The sequence below is a fragment of the Capsicum annuum genome, chromosome 4 (assembly GCF_002878395.1).
Source record: "Capsicum annuum cultivar UCD-10X-F1 chromosome 4, UCD10Xv1.1, whole genome shotgun sequence".
Lineage (NCBI taxonomy): Eukaryota > Viridiplantae > Streptophyta > Magnoliopsida > Solanales > Solanaceae > Capsicum > Capsicum annuum.
In genome coordinates, this window is record NC_061114.1 from 1,635,042 (window position 1) to 1,649,519 (window position 14,478).

At 37.8% G+C, this 14,478-nt stretch overlaps 3 protein-coding genes across 3 annotated transcripts; 1 reads left to right on the forward strand and 2 right to left on the reverse strand.

Annotated features, from left to right (window-relative positions):
* Positions 1–529: 529 nt before the first annotated feature.
* Positions 530–1,967, reverse strand: LOC107869901 (peroxidase 40). Its single transcript, XM_016716302.2, has 3 exons — positions 1,710–1,967; positions 1,299–1,490; positions 530–1,223 (listed from the first exon to the last, which is right to left on the reverse strand). The coding sequence occupies exons 1-3, from the start codon at positions 1,959–1,961 to the stop codon at positions 639–641; spliced, it is 1,029 nt and encodes a 342-aa protein (XP_016571788.2). The 5' UTR covers positions 1,962–1,967; the 3' UTR covers positions 530–638.
* A 624-nt stretch (positions 1,968–2,591) lies between these two features.
* On the forward strand, positions 2,592–4,250 carry LOC124897681 (agamous-like MADS-box protein AGL29). The gene is made up of 2 exons (XM_047410871.1): positions 2,592–2,713; positions 3,878–4,250. The coding sequence occupies exons 1-2, from the start codon at positions 2,592–2,594 to the stop codon at positions 4,248–4,250; spliced, it is 495 nt and encodes a 164-aa protein (XP_047266827.1).
* A 3,141-nt stretch (positions 4,251–7,391) lies between these two features.
* On the reverse strand, positions 7,392–7,937 carry LOC107869358 (agamous-like MADS-box protein AGL29). Its single transcript, XM_016715895.1, has one exon. It carries the CDS (start codon positions 7,935–7,937, stop codon positions 7,392–7,394), a length of 546 nt encoding a protein of 181 aa, XP_016571381.1.
* Positions 7,938–14,478: the final 6,541 nt, after the last annotated feature.

A 14,478-nucleotide genomic window follows, 5' to 3' on the forward strand; every position in this document is an offset into this window, starting at 1 on the left:
CACGGTGCACTGAAGCTCCCGCTATGCGCATGGTCCGGGAAGGGGCCCACCACAAGGATTTATTGTACGTAGCCTTACCTTGCATTTCTGTCGGAGGCTGTTTTCAAGGCTTGAACTTATAATGGTGGGTTCGGGGAAGGGTCCCACCACAAGGGTTTATTGTACGCAGCCTTACCTTGCATTTCTGTCGGAGGCTGTTTTCAAGGATTGAACTTATAATGGTGGGTCCGGGGAAGGGCCCCACCACAAGGGTATTGTACGCAACCTTACTTTGCATTTCTGTCGGAGGCTGTTTTCAAGGCTTGAACTTATAACGGTGGGTCCGGGGAAGGGCCCCAACACAGGGGTTTATTATATGCAGCCTTACCTTGCATTTCTGCCAAAGTCTGTTTCCAAGGCATGAAGCCGTGACCACCCGATCACATGACAGCAACTTTACCAGTTACTCCAATATATGATCTGTCAGAGCCAATATAAATGCAGCGATTAGTAGTACAAAATAATCCACGATCTTTTTTTTTGTTTCGTTCTCACTCGGTGTTTAGTATTCGTATTGGGATGAAAACCAGATTATATTGATAGTAATAGCTTGCTCTTACAACTCAAGAGCAAAACAACATTAATTATCAATCTAACTTCTAATAATTAACTTGATTAACAACCCTACAGTTAACGCGGATTTCGCTATTTGTTCCTGTTGGTGGTGCTAAGCTTCCCATTTTCAGCATGGAGTTTTTAAACTCCTCGAAAAATGCAGATGGATCGTCGACATAATTCTGGACAATTTCTCTAGTGTTGTCATCTCCAGTTGCTAGGACTTGGTCAGAAGCAAGCAAGCCTTTCCCGGAGAGAAGATTAACGTAGTACTGGTTATCGAAGGTTGATGGAGTCATGTCGTCAAGATTTGCTAGCGTAGCGTTACTGTTAGCTGAGCAGAGCTGTTGCAGTGACTGTAAGAATTCCAGGTTCATTTCTGAATTGCTAATACCTACGTTATTGTTGTTGTTTAGCCTCGAGCTAAATGTAGCACATCTAGCCTTCCCTATTGTATGTGCACCGGAGAGAGTCACCATGTCTTGACGAGAAAGACCAAGATTTTGAAATGTCGAAATAAGGTTGGCTACGTTAGAGTTTGGTCCCGGTATGTTATTACTTGCTGCCGTTTTGCTTGCTGTTATACTGTCCTTTCTCCCCATTTGCACTTCCCACCCCATGCCTCCTGACTGCAATGTTACATGCACGCGTTAGTTGAAAGTTTCGAACATTTTAACTTGAGTCGTATTGAAAAGGATGTATACCAGGACAACGGAGTCTCTAGCAGCGATAGCAAGAATATCAGCGCAAGATACAGTCTGTGGACAAGCGTATTCTAGATCAGCTTTGATGGAATCGATCACTTCAAATCCCCTTAACGAGTTCAAGTTTGGTGCAGCTGTTTTCTCTCCGGTAAAGTTAGGGGTATCGTCCAGCAGTACTGACGCGTCACAACCCTGCAATACGTCTAACACCAGATGTTACACAACAACAACAACAACAACATCATACCCGGTGTGGGATGTGGGGCCTGGGGAGGGTAAAGTGTACGGAGACCATACCACTACCTCAGGTGAAGTAGAGAGGCTGTTTCCGATAGATTAACACCAGATGTTACACATGGAAAATATTCACGCACAAAGAAAGAGAACAGAAGAAAATAACGTGCTACTTGCATTAACAAAACAGTCGTGGAAATGAAGACGAAGCAAAGAAGCAGCCATTCTGCGGTCTTGAGACACGACACTTTCCACCCATGAAAAGACGATAGCTTCAGCTTCCGGACAGCTGTTTTGGTACAAACCAAAACTTAACACGATGGTTACACCATCGATGCATGTTTCCTCCGACTTGTTTGGAACAACATTTCCGCTTGCAAACTTGATCAGTACCATTGTGCAGAAAGAAGCTAAGTAGAAGGAAGCCATTACTTCGCTGAGAAAGTTGTGGTTTTTTGAAGTTGATATACCGAAAGTCGAGGCCTTAAATAGAGGAATATTGCATTCTGCAAAACAGAAAAAGGAAGAGCAGTTGAGAAGAAGACACAGTCCAAGGCGAACGAGTCAAACTGGAAAATGAACATTACATGACATGTCTCATGGTGTTTAACAGTCTACCTAATACCAACTGCTTTATGCCAGGTATGTTCCTGCTATCACATCTTGAGAGAAACGATGTAATTAGAGTATCCTATCGCATTTGCAACATGTGATTAAATGATTTTTGCTGTTCCGAACCAAAAGACAACAACCTAAAGGCGATATCCAACAGCTAAATCGTATGAAACCTATGTGTTATGTAGCGCAGCGCACTGCAGTCCTACGTGTTAGTTGATGGATTTGATTAAAAGCGTTGCTCCTCTTGATGAGAATTCCATCCTCCGCGATGAAGTTAGCTAGGAACCTCACATGCGGGATCCTGAGATACCTATACTGCAATGATACAACTATCATGCAGCAAATGACAGCGAATAGGCTGTCCCATGGTGTATAACAGTCTACTTAATACCAACTGCTTTACGCCAGGTACGTTCCTGCTATCACATCTTGAGAGAAACAATGGAATTAGAGTATCCTATCGCGCTTGCAACGTGTGATTATATGATTTGCTGTTCGTTGTTTATCTGTTTTCGAAAAATGAACCAAACAATCGACAACAACCTAAAGGCGATATCCAACAGGTAAATCGTTGATGTACAATGAAACCTATGAAGGGAAGCCTTGGAGTAACCGGTAAAGTTGTTGTCATGTGACCAGGAGGTCACAAGTTCAAGCCTTGGAAACAGCCTCTGGCAGAAATGCAAGGTAAGACTGCATACAATACACCCTCGTGGTGGGGCCCTTCCCTGGACGCCATGCATAGCGGTAGCTTTAGTGCACCGGACTGCGTGATCCTGATATACCGATGTTGATTACAAACGTTGCTCCTATTGATGAGAATTCTAGCCTCCGCGATGAAGTTAGCTAGGAACCTCACATGCGTGATCCCGATATACCATATACCGATACTGCAATGATACAACTATCACGCGACAAATGACAGCGAATAGCGCATGGACTGCACTGATCGAAAACTAATGAGTTTTTTCGATTGCATTTTCTGCTAACATCATATTCTTGTGCCACTGGCATTTGGTAGACATTCGGCATAAGTTCTGTAATTACGTTATGTTTTTTAAGGCACGGCATAAGTTCTGTAGGAATAAATTACTTCTCTTAACGCATAAATTTATCGGCATAAGTTCTGTAGGAACTAAGTTATGCCTCGTAAGACATTACTGGTGTTATATTACGATATGAAAATATAAATTTTTGCCTTGCGAATATTTTTTGTTTTGTCGATGTCGGTGGTATTTTTAGCCACTTTTTTTCATCCTTAATCAAAGATCTCGGATTCGAGTCCACTTAGGTACAAAGTCTCTTTGTTATGGAGCGTTTTACCCCAGTGTGGGACTTTTCGGCCCGAAATCAGACTTAGTTGGGTTTCAATATGAGTATCGGACACCGAGGGCAAAACCAGTAATTGAGTAGATTTATTTTTATTTGACCAAGTGCAAAATTTGACTTAATTACTATTAAAAAAAATTTGAATTTTGGTTAGTAATTAATGTTCCATCAAGTTATATAGTTGATAAATTTCATGTAGTATATTACATTACTTACCTATTTTTATTTAAAATATCATATTCATTGAAGTTATTATGAATATCAAATTTAATATAAATTTTCTATTATAATTTGGCTAGAAATTTAATGACCATTGTGAAAAATATGTATATATTATCCACCACATTTTTTTTTTTTTTTAAGTCACATTTCTTGCATGGAGGGTAAGAAAACAACAGGACATCGAAAAATTCCATTGGATATTCTACATTCTCTAAGCGACGTTCTGGCTTATATAAAAAAGCTAGTCAACTCGTCAGAGAAAATGATGTCGATCTTGGTATCGTTCTAACTTCACCAACCGATAAAGTATACGCTTTTGTCCACCCAACTTCTAATGCAGTTATTGATCGTTTTATAAACTTGAAAACAGATTTTGGTGATCGATTTGTTGCAGAAAATTCACGTGATAAAGTGAATCAACTCAATGATAGGCTAAATGAATTTGATAAAAGAGAAGAAATTGCAAAAGAGAGCCTTCTTGCTTTAAATGAAATGGATAAAACTAGAGAGAAATCGCTGGGAGTTCATCGATCAGTTAAATGCAGATGAAGTAATGAAGTTTCAAGCTTGGTTAGACGTTGGAGAAGTTATGCTGAAGGATCAATTACCTAAAGCTTCGTCCTCGTCGCAGTCTCCGCCAGAAGACGCAAATATCTAGTTTATAAGTGCTTCTTAAATAAATCATCTTCGTATAATATTATTTATCGAAGTTCTATATAAGAAAGTGAATCTATATATGTATAGATTCACTCTATTTAAGTATGCTTTCATGTTTCATTTTTGTTGTTTTGTTTTCAATAATGGTACATGTTATATTGTACTTTGCAATAATTTCTATTAATGATCTTTATGTTTATTAATTTCTATTAATTTTATTCTAATCTTGTTACAATTCATTTTAAAACTCAATTAATTAAAAACATTTCATAACTTCACTATTTTATGAAAAATACAAAAAGGTACAATTTTAATTACTTGAAAGAGGGTTTTAGGGGTGTTGAGGGCAAGCTCTAATATGACTATGCTTGAACAATGTAGGGTTTTTCAAGGACACGCGGGTATAATTTCGGTATTCGATTTTTAAAAACATTATACCATTACCATACTATATTAATTCGGTATGATTCGGTATTTTAACGTTTGATTTTGGTATTTTGCGGTATGGTAATCGGTAATCATAGTTTGTTTAACTTTGACAAAATATACTCGTATACTATAGTATTATTACTTTGACTTTTCAAAAGCATGTCTTAATTGTATCATAAATACACATTACACATGTAGAAATATTGAAAAAGAAGTACAAACAATTTCTTTTATTAGTCAATTACACCAGAAAGACATTTCAATCAAGATAGAGTTGCGAAAGTTTCAATGTCTAAACATTTTTATACTAATACTAAGTATTTTTTTTTTTGTGTATATATATTTAAAAGTTACTTATGTAACTATATATACTTCGGTATGGTATTCGGTATTTCGGTATGTCATTTGTAGATATCGAATACCATACCATATACCAAAAAAGTTTAAAATGTATATCATACCAAATACAATAATACCAAAAACCACGGTATCAAAAATTTTGGTTCGGTATGATAATTCGGTATATACCATACCATGCCCACCCCTAGGGAATGGTACCGGATGAGTACAAATATTTAGCTATTTTGATGGCGTTTTACAATGAAGGTTTAGTTAAAGAGTGAAATGTGCATGGTTAGTGTTTTAGGGGCGTTGAGGGCAGGCTCTGATATGACTACGCTTGAACAATGTAGGATTTTTCATGGGCACGTGAGTGTAAGAAGGCTTATTGTTGTGGGGAGTGGGGTCGATTGATGAGTATGGGAAATATGGGGTTGTGGGAATGCTCGTCGAGTGTTTGATGAACTAGAAATGGAAATTAATGTTGTAGGGTGGAACACGATGATGGTAGGGTATGCTCAACAAGGAGAATATAAGAATGTAGGGAGCTTTACGGTTTGATTGAATGATGACATTTTACAATGTAGGTTAGTATTTTAGGGGCGTTGAGGGCGAGCTCTGATATGACTATGCTTGAACAGTGTAGGGTTCTTCACGAGCTCGCGAGTGTAATTGGGCTTGTTGTTGTGGGGAGTGGGTTGATTGATGAGTATGGGAAGTGTGGGGTAGTGGGGAATTCTCGTCGAGTGTTTGATGAACTAGAAATGGAGATTGATGTTGTAGGGTGGAACACGATGATGGTAGGGTATGTTCATATAAGAATGTGGTTCAGGAGGACGATGGTAGCGTATAAGTTGGAGCTTTGTCTTGAGCAATATACGTGTTTGGTTGGTGCGCTAGGAAACGTTAGGCGTATTGAGTATGGTTGGTGCGCTAGGAAACGTTAGGCGTATTGAGTAGGTAGAGAAGGTTGCTTTAACGATATCTTTCAAACCAGAAGCGGCTTTATAAGGAGTATTATTGTCTAAATGTGCATAGCATGCAAATATGGATATTGAAAATAATTAGCTCAACTAATGATTCAGCGTATGTGATTTTGGCGAATACCTATGCAAGTGCAACCAGGCGCGATGAGGTGAGAAAGGCGTGGAAGCGAATGAAGGATAAGAAAGTAAGAAAGTACGGTGGAAAGATCGAGTTGGATTAAAGTGCAGTGACAGGAGGCACGAGAGGACCGGTGAGATCTATGCTAAGTTAGAAGAGTTAATGAAAGAGACTGAGAAGTTTGATTACGTACATGTATGGGCTGAAAAGTTGCACGAAGCAGAAGAGAATGCGATGAAGAAAGTAATTTGGTATCAGAGCGAGAAGTTAGCAATTTGAGGATTCGTAGGGATTATGATATGAACGGCATATGTTTTGAAGAAATAAACGACATAACTTGTGTTGTATTATGATATGAAAATATTAATTTTTGCCTTGCGATTTTTATTTTTGTTTTATTGATGTCGAGTAAAGGGCCAATATTAAAGACCATCGATTTAAGGGGCAAAAATTACAGAAAATCTCGATATTTTTCTCAATTACTGAAAATCTCGATTTTGGATCCGTCGAGATACATAATTAGCTCCTGATACATCCAATGGAGATACTTTTTTTCTTAGTAAAGATACATAATTAGCTTTCGATACTTTTTTTTTTTTCAATTTTAGGTCTGTCGAGATACATAATTTATCTAATGAAGATACATTTTTTCGTGTAAAGATACATAATTATCTCCCGATATATTTTTTCGGATTTTGGGTTTGTCGAGATACATAATTAGCTCTCCGATACATCCAATAGAGGTAGATAATAAGTTGAGATTTTTGTAATTACTTTATCAGGGTGAAAATTTGTATAAATATGATAAGTTAAGGTGTATATTTATGTTATGTTTTATAAAATTAATGAAATAATTAAGGTTCTTAAATAATTCACATCTTAAATCATTTTCACTATCAGGATGTATTATCATGAAATTTGAGTATAATTTAAACTAATAATACAATATTAAATGATATAACATGTAGAAGACAACAAATACTAATAAACATAAAGATCATTAATAGAAATTATTGAAAAGTACATATAAAATGTACCATTATTGAAACAAAATAACAAAAATAAAAAATGAAAGCATACTTAAATAGAGTGAATCTATATATAAATTTACTTCGATAAATAATATTATACGAAGATGATTCATTTAAAAACACTTATAAACTAGATATCTGCATCTTTGGGTGGAGACTGCGAGGACGAGGACGAAGCTTCACGTAATTGATCCTTCAGCATAACTTCTCCGACGTCTAACCAAGCTTCAAACTTCATAATATCATCTGCATTTAACTGATCGATAGACTCCCAGCGACTTTTCTCTCGAGTCTTATTCATTTCGCTTAACGAAGTCATTCTATCCTTTGCAATTTTTTCTCTTCTATCAAGTTCGTTTAGCCTATCGTTGAGTTGATTCACTTTCTTACGTGTATTTTCAGCAACAAGGTGTTCACCTAAATCAAATTCTTGTGTCGGATTCATAAAACGATCGATAACCGCGTTATGAGTTGGATGGATAAAAGAATACACTTTTTCAGCTTCGGTTGGTGAAGTAAGAACAATTCCAAGATCGACATCGTTTTCCCTAACGAGTTCACTGGCTTTTTTATATAAGCCAGAACGACGTTTGGAAAATGTAGTACATCGATCAACATATTTCTCTATTTTCTTTAATGGAATTTTTTGACGTCCTGCCGTTTTCTTACCCTCCATCTTAGTAAACAAATAAAATACCTAGATCAATTATTTTCAAGAAATGTGACTTATAAAAAATATGAAATAAGATCATATATTTATACACATAAATTAACAATGGTCATTAAATTTATAGCCATAAAATGAATAGTTTATATTCAATTTGATACTCATAATCTGAGCTTTATAGTAACATCAATGAATATAATAATATTTTAAATAAAAATAGGTAATAATATAATATACTACATGAAGTTTATCAACTACATATAATTCGATGGAAAATTAATTACTTACCAAAATCATTCAATTCTTTTATAATAACTAAATCAAATTTCGCACTTGGTCAAATAAAATAAATCTACCATTTAATTTGAAAATAAAAATGTATTAATATATTTTACGTTTTAAAATTTATATAAATCCAAATAATTTTAAATGACACTGAATCTAATTACAAATCTATTTTAACTAGTAAATGTTTAATGAATAACCATTATAAAAATCAAATTTTTAACATGTATTATAAGTAAATCAAATCTAAAATTTTAAATCAAATCTAAAATTTAACTTGAATTAAAAAATACTTTTGACGTGCTTACTAAAATTAGAGAAAAATATTCACATTATGATTAATTAATTTTTGGAAATGCATTCAATGAACAAGTTGAATCTTAATTTGACAATTAAAATATTATTTTTAAGTGTAAATAATATTTTAATTATCAAATTATTTTTTAGAAAGTATTTTTTAGAAAACTAGCGCCTCCCTATCCTCCGTCGGAGTATTCATCGGAGAAACAAGAAAAGATGGCGGCGTCCGGTGTGTCCGATCACCGTCAATCTTTAACCAATCAAACAGCGATTCAATAGATGACTGAGGATGAAACTTAAAGGCAATTTTTATAGTACAGATACAACAATTTTGAGTTCCCGCTATGCTTTGTGAAACTCACGTTGGTGGAGTTCCATAACTCTGTACTACAAAAATTGCAGTGATCGGAGACATTAATTATTCTCTCTCTTTCAAAGACGTAATTATTCTCCATTTTTCTCCAATTCATTTTTTAAAATAACTTGTTTCGATTGAACTCTTAATTCAGAATTGTTGTATCTGAATTAATTTTACTAGATAACAGTTTTTGTATCTTAGCATTTTAAGTCGGGGTATATTTTTTATTAGTTGAAGATACATAATTTAGCTTAGTTCTATATGAATGTCCAGGTGCATATTCTTGTATCTATACGCCTGATACATAGAAGATCTGCAAAATAAATTACTCTTTAAATGTGCATGGAGGTTTTAGGTTTGGGGATAGGAATGTTGAGGGAGCTGCTCTTTTAGATTTTGCGAGGGCCTTTGGGTTAGTGGTAGTAAATTCTAGCTTTCTGAAGAAGGAGGAGCATCTGGTTACTTTTCGTAGTAGGCTAGCCAAGACTCAAATTGACTTTTTGCTGCTTAGGAAGGGGGATAGAGCAATGTATAAGGATTGTAAGGTTATTCCGAGTGAGAATCTTGCAACCCAGCATAAACTTCTAGTGATGGACTTGGGTATCAAGAAGGGCAAGAAGAGACCGGGTGGGGAGGGCCATCCTAGAGTTAGGTGGGGTGGACTGACTCCAGCTAGTGCCCTGGAGATAGGGGCAAAGTTGGAAGGGATGGGGGTTTGGGAGGATAGCGGGAACGTGGATAGTATGTGGGATAGGGCTGCGGGATGCATCAAAGAATCTGCTAAAGAAGTGTTGGGTGTCTCGAGGGGTTGGTCGGGCCGGTATCGAGGGGATTGGTGGTGGAATGAAGATGTTAAGAAGAAGGTGGAGACGAAGAAGACGGTTTATGTTAAGTTGGTGGAGAATAAGGATGAAGAGGAGAAACGGGTTAGTACGGAGGGGTATAAGTTAGCTAAGAAGGAGGCTAAGTTAGCAGTTACAGCTGCTAAGACAACAACTTTTGAGAGTTTGTATACGGGGTTAGAGGAGAAATGCGGGGCAAAGAGGTTGTTTAGGCTTGCCAAGTCTAGGGAGCGGAAGGGTCGGGATCTGGATCAAGTAAAGTACATTAAGGGAGAAGATGACAGAGTATTGGTGGAGGGCACCCTCATTAAGAAAATATGGCAGTCGTATTTTCATAAGATCTTGAATGACGAGGGGGACAGAGGTATTGTGCTAGGGGAGTTGGAGCATACTGGGGAGTGTCGTGATTTCAGCTATTGTCGGCGTTTTAAAGTAGAAGAGGTCAGCGAGGCTATTCGCAAGATGTGAAAGGGTAGGGCGACGGGGCCCAATGAGATTTCGGTGGATTTTTGAAAGTTTTCTAGCATGGCTGGGTTAAGGTGGCTGACCAACCTGTTTAACAACATTTTCAAGTCCACGAAGATACCTGAGGCGTGGAGCTGGAGCACGATGATTCCTCTTTATAAGAACAAGGGTGACATTCAGAGTTGCAATAACTACTGGGGTATTAAGTTGTTGAGTCACACGATGAAGATTTGAGAGAGGATGGTGGAGCGGAGGCTGAGAAATATTATGTCTATTTCGGAGAATCAATTTAGATTTATGCCTGGTCTCTTGACGACTGAGGTAATTCACCTTGTGCGGAGACTGGTAGAGCAGTATAGAGAGAGGAAGAGAGATCTTCACATGATGTTTATTGACTTGGAAAAGGCGTATGACAAGGTCCCTAGGGAGGTTCTTTGGAGATGCTTGGAGGCGAAGGGGGTTCCTGTGGCATACATTAGAGCGATTAAAGATATGTATGAGGGGGCGAAGACTCGAGTAAGGACGGTGGGAGGAGATTCTGAGCACTTTTCGGTCTTGACAGGGTTGCACCAGGGATCAGCTCTTAGTCCATTCTTATTTGTCGTGGTGATGGATGTGCTGACGTGGATTTTACAAGGCGAGGTGCCTTGGTGTATGCTTTTTACGGATGATGTAGTTTTGATTGATGAGTCGTGGCAAGGTGTTAATGATAAACTGGAGGTTTAGAGACAAACTCTGGAGTCTAAAGGTTTCAGATTGAGTAGGACCAAGACGGAGTATTTGGAGTGCAAGTTTAGTGACTCGAGGCAAGAGGAGGAGGTGGTGGTGAAGTTGGACTCTTAGGCAGTTTGCAAGAGGGATAGTTTTAAGTATCTTGGGTCTACGATCCAGGAAAATAGAGAGATAGATGAGGATGTCTCGCACCGTATTGGGGCAGGTTGAATGAAATGGAGGTTCGCTTCGAGGATTTTATACGATAATAAAGTGCCTCCCAAGCTTAAAGACAAATTTTATAGAGTTGCAGTCCGGCCGGCTATATTGTACGGAGCGGAGTGTTGGCCAGTTAAGACTTCCCATATCCAAAAGTTGAAGGTGGCGGAAATAAGAATGTTACGTTGGATGTGTGGTCTTACAAGGGCTGACAGGGTTAGGAGTGAGATTATTCAGGAGAAGGTGGGAGTGGTATCGGTGGAGGACAAAATGCGGGAAGTGAGATTGAGATGGTTTGGTCATGTGATGAGGAGGAACACGGATGCCCCAGTTCCTAGGTGTGAGAGGCTAGCGTCAAATGGTTTCAAGAGGGGTAGGGGTAGACCAAAGAAATACTGGAGAGAAGTGATTAGACGTGGCATGGAGCTGTTACGTCTCACTGAGGGCATGACCCTAGATAGGAAGGTTTGGAGGAAAAACACTAGGATAAAGGGATAAGGTGGGTGGATGAATCGTAGTCCGTAGTTAGGAGGGTTTTGGTGTCTTTTGTTTGGTATTGTACATTACTTTTGTGGATGTTGTAGCTATGTTAGTTTTATCATGTTTCATGCTTTGAATATTTTTTTATATTGTCCTGTGTCTTGAGCCCCCGGTCTATCGGAAACAGCCTTTCTACTTCTTTAGAGGTACTGGTATGGACTGCGTACATTCTACCCTCCCCAGACCCCACTAGGTGGGAATATACTGGGTTTGTTGTTGTTATTGTTGTTAAATGAGTTAATTACCGTTACTTTTCATAATTACAGTGAATTAGTTATTTCTTAAGATGTAACATCAATCATGTATCTCTTTTAATATTATGTATCTGCAAACTAAAAATCGGAATTTTACAAAAAAAATTAAAAAAAAAAGAGATATGGGGTGTGTTTGGTATGAAGGAAAATGTTTTCCTAGAAAAAGTTTTCCTGGAAAACAAGTTGATTTCTTACTTGTTTTCTTATATTTGGTTGGTGGATGAAAAATATTTTTCGAAAAATATTTTCTAGTATTTGGTTGGTGAATGAAAAAATATTTTTCAAAAAGTACATTTTAGTGTTTAGTTAAAGCGTAAAAATACATTTTAGAATCCTTCTTTAAAAAATTAAAGTTTTTTGGGGGAAGGGGGTTGGTAGGAGGGGGGGGGGGGGTGTCAGAATATGTAGTAGAGGTGGGGTAAGAAAAAGTTTTGAATTTTTTTTTTGTTAAAAAAAAAAAAATTTAAAAATTGGGGGGGGGGGGGGGGGGGGGAAAGGAGGGAGGAGAGGGATTAGTAGGAGCTGGGGGCCAGGTTAGAGGAGTGAGGGGGAAGGGAGAAGAAAAAAATTGAAATTTTTTAAAAAATAAATTTTTTTTTTTTTTTTTGGGGTTGTTGGGGGGGAGTGGGGTGGGGGAGGGGGGCGGGGTGGGGGGGGGGGGGGGGGGGCTGGGGGAAGAGAAAAATTTGAATTTTTTAATAAAATGTAGATATTGTTTTGGGGGGGGGGGTGGTAGGGATAGGGGGGGGGGTGGGGGTAGGGGATGGACTAAGAAAAAAAATTTGAAATACTTTTTAGAACAATTGAATTTTGGGGGTAGGGGTAGGGGATGGACTAAGAAAAAGTTTTGAAATACTTTTTAAAATAATTAAATTTTGGGGGTGGGCGTGGGGGTAGGGGTAGGAGCTGGGTAGGGGTTGGGGTGGTGTTGGGGTGATAGGATATTGGGAGCGGGGGACGGGTAGATGATTTTGAGAATTATATGAATATTTCAACTTTAAAGTATGGTTGAAAGAGAGTTTTGGAAAATGTTTTCCTTACTTTTTGAAGGGAAGTTATTTTCCTTAGATTTAAGTAAAATAAGTTGATTTGAAAAACATTTTCCAAAATATATAAGTCAACCAAACATAAGAAAACTGGAAAATGTTTTCCTTCATACCAAACACACCCATGATGTAAGTATGAGTAAACTAATCGAAATTTATGTAAAACACTCATAATTTTATGTTCAAAGTATCCTTAATTATGACCTAATTGTGTAATATTAATTAACAACGTATACGGTCCTTCGGGACAGCCTAGTTGGTTTGGAGGGAGGTTACCCACCCGGGTGACCAGGGATCGATTCCTCCTCACTGCCTTATGGGTTTGAGCTAGGGTGTAGCGGCTGCAGGTTTTCTTGAAAAGTTTTCAAAAAAAAATAAAAAAATTAACAACCTATACGTAGGAATACATTATGCCTCTTAAGTCATTAGTTGTGGATTCTAAAATTGAACTTATGCCTAGATCGATATTAATTCAGTATTATTTTCATTTCTCTTTATATGATTTAAATCTATCGACAAATTCTGTGCAGGTAACGTAACAGGAAATTGACTACAACAACATACCCAGTGTAGTCCTACATAATAGGTTCTATCGAAGGTAAAAGTGTACGCAAAACACAAACCTATCCTAGCTCGGAGGTAGAAAGGCTATTTCCGATAGACCCTTGATTCACATTTATTTTTAGTTTAGGTTCAAATCCCAGCCAAGCCCAAAGGAAAACGTTTGTTCCACAATACTATAACGGATATACTTTACATACACGAGAGAAGGCGCGAATACAAGAGTGAATATGGTCTATCACTCAAAAGGCCGTCAAAAAAATAACCTTCCATGGCCCTATATACCAGCCTTGAAAACAACCTCTGTCAGAAATGCAAGGTAAGACTGCATACAATACACCCTTTTAGTGGAATCCTTTCTCGAACCTCACACACAGCAGGAGCTTTAGTACACCGGGCTGCCCCTTTATGGCCCTATATGCCAAGCATTGCTAGTTACTGCAAAAGGAAATAAATCTCAAGAAATTAAACATCAAACGTACAATACAACAACAACAACGGACCCAGTTTATTTCCACAAAGTGAGGTCTGGGGAGGGTAAAACGTACGCAGTCCATACTGCTACTTCCGAAGAAGTAGAGAGGCTGTTTTCGATAGACCCCAGGCTCAAGAATGAGAATAGTATACCATCAAATGTACGATACACCACAAGAAAAGCACAAACAACAACAACAAACTCGATTCACTCCCAAAAGAGAGGTCTGGGAAGAGCCGAGTGTACGCAAACCTTACTTTTGGAGAGGTTGTTCCCGAAAGACCCTCGGCTTGAGTAACGAATATCAAAGTAGCTAAAAGTAAAAACCAGAAGTAAAGAAGACATAACGAGGAGCAATAATAATAACCAACTAACGTGATAACTAAAGTACAGTAAATAACGAGAAGTAACCAAAGTCGTAAGACAAGCAACTATGGGACAAGTGTTGCGACTACTGGTATAGACAAGGAAATAGGTACACCAACCTACCACCA